Raw genomic sequence first — 760 nt, 5'->3', positions numbered from 1 at the left:
AAGAGATTTCTAGGGCAAAATTCATTTTGCTCTAAGGTGATATCTAAACCAGGTCAGAGCAGTGTCTCTCCAAAGACACAGTAACTGGCTGTGAAGAGGGTTTAAACATCTCAGATGCAGATACCTACATAACAGATATTTATAGTGGTGGAAAGATCTCCCACCCCCAGTGCCCTATTTATGGGACCTTGTTGCTCATGTAATGATAACCCTTTTTTCTGTCACAGATCTGCCTGCTCCAGAAGGTCTGAAATTCAAATCTGTTAGAGAAACGTCCGTCCAGGTGGAGTGGGATCCTCTGAACTTTTCATTTGATGGCTGGGAGCTGGTCTTCCGCAATATGGTAAAACAGCAGTGTTTCTTGTGTAGAGGCCATATATAAATGAAAGATCCTGGATGTTTTGTGTTTATACTAACTGGTTGTTCCATGTGTTACAGAAAAAGGATGATAATGGAGATATAACCAGCAGCTTGAAAAGGCCAGAGACATCTTACATGCAGCCAGGTTTGGCACCAGGGCAACAGTATAATGTATCCCTTCATATAGTGAAAAACAATACCAGAGGACCAGGACTATCCAGAGTAATAACCACAAGTAAGCAGAACCTGTATTTGGTGTAGTGCCACCATAAAACAACTGCTGTTTGGTGTAGCCTAGGGAGTTTTTAAACAATGAGAAAGCCAAGCTCTATACTGTGAATTGATAGGGGGGGAAAAGGAAGTAGTGGAGCTTGCCAATGTGACGCCCGCCTACAAGAAA

General features: G+C 42.5%; 1 protein-coding gene across 1 annotated transcript in view; it reads left to right on the top strand.

Annotated features, from left to right (window-relative positions):
- The window catches only part of LOC104617365 (tenascin-like), a gene marked incomplete at its 3' end in the record, with an annotated part of 6,022 nt that extends 5,427 nt beyond the window's left edge, over positions 1 to 595 (top strand). Inside the window, exons 4-5 of the mRNA XM_010282656.1 lie at positions 228 to 343; positions 439 to 595. Of these exons, the coding sequence (XP_010280958.1) occupies positions 228 to 343; positions 439 to 595 (273 nt within the window). The remainder of the gene's footprint in view (positions 1 to 227; positions 344 to 438) is intronic.
- Positions 596 to 760: the final 165 nt, after the last annotated feature.

Source organism: Phaethon lepturus, unplaced genomic scaffold (genome assembly GCF_000687285.1).
Source record: "Phaethon lepturus isolate BGI_N335 unplaced genomic scaffold, ASM68728v1 scaffold54852, whole genome shotgun sequence".
NCBI classification, from domain to species: domain Eukaryota; kingdom Metazoa; phylum Chordata; class Aves; order Phaethontiformes; family Phaethontidae; genus Phaethon; species Phaethon lepturus.
This window is presented reverse-complemented; position numbering and strand designations above follow the sequence as displayed.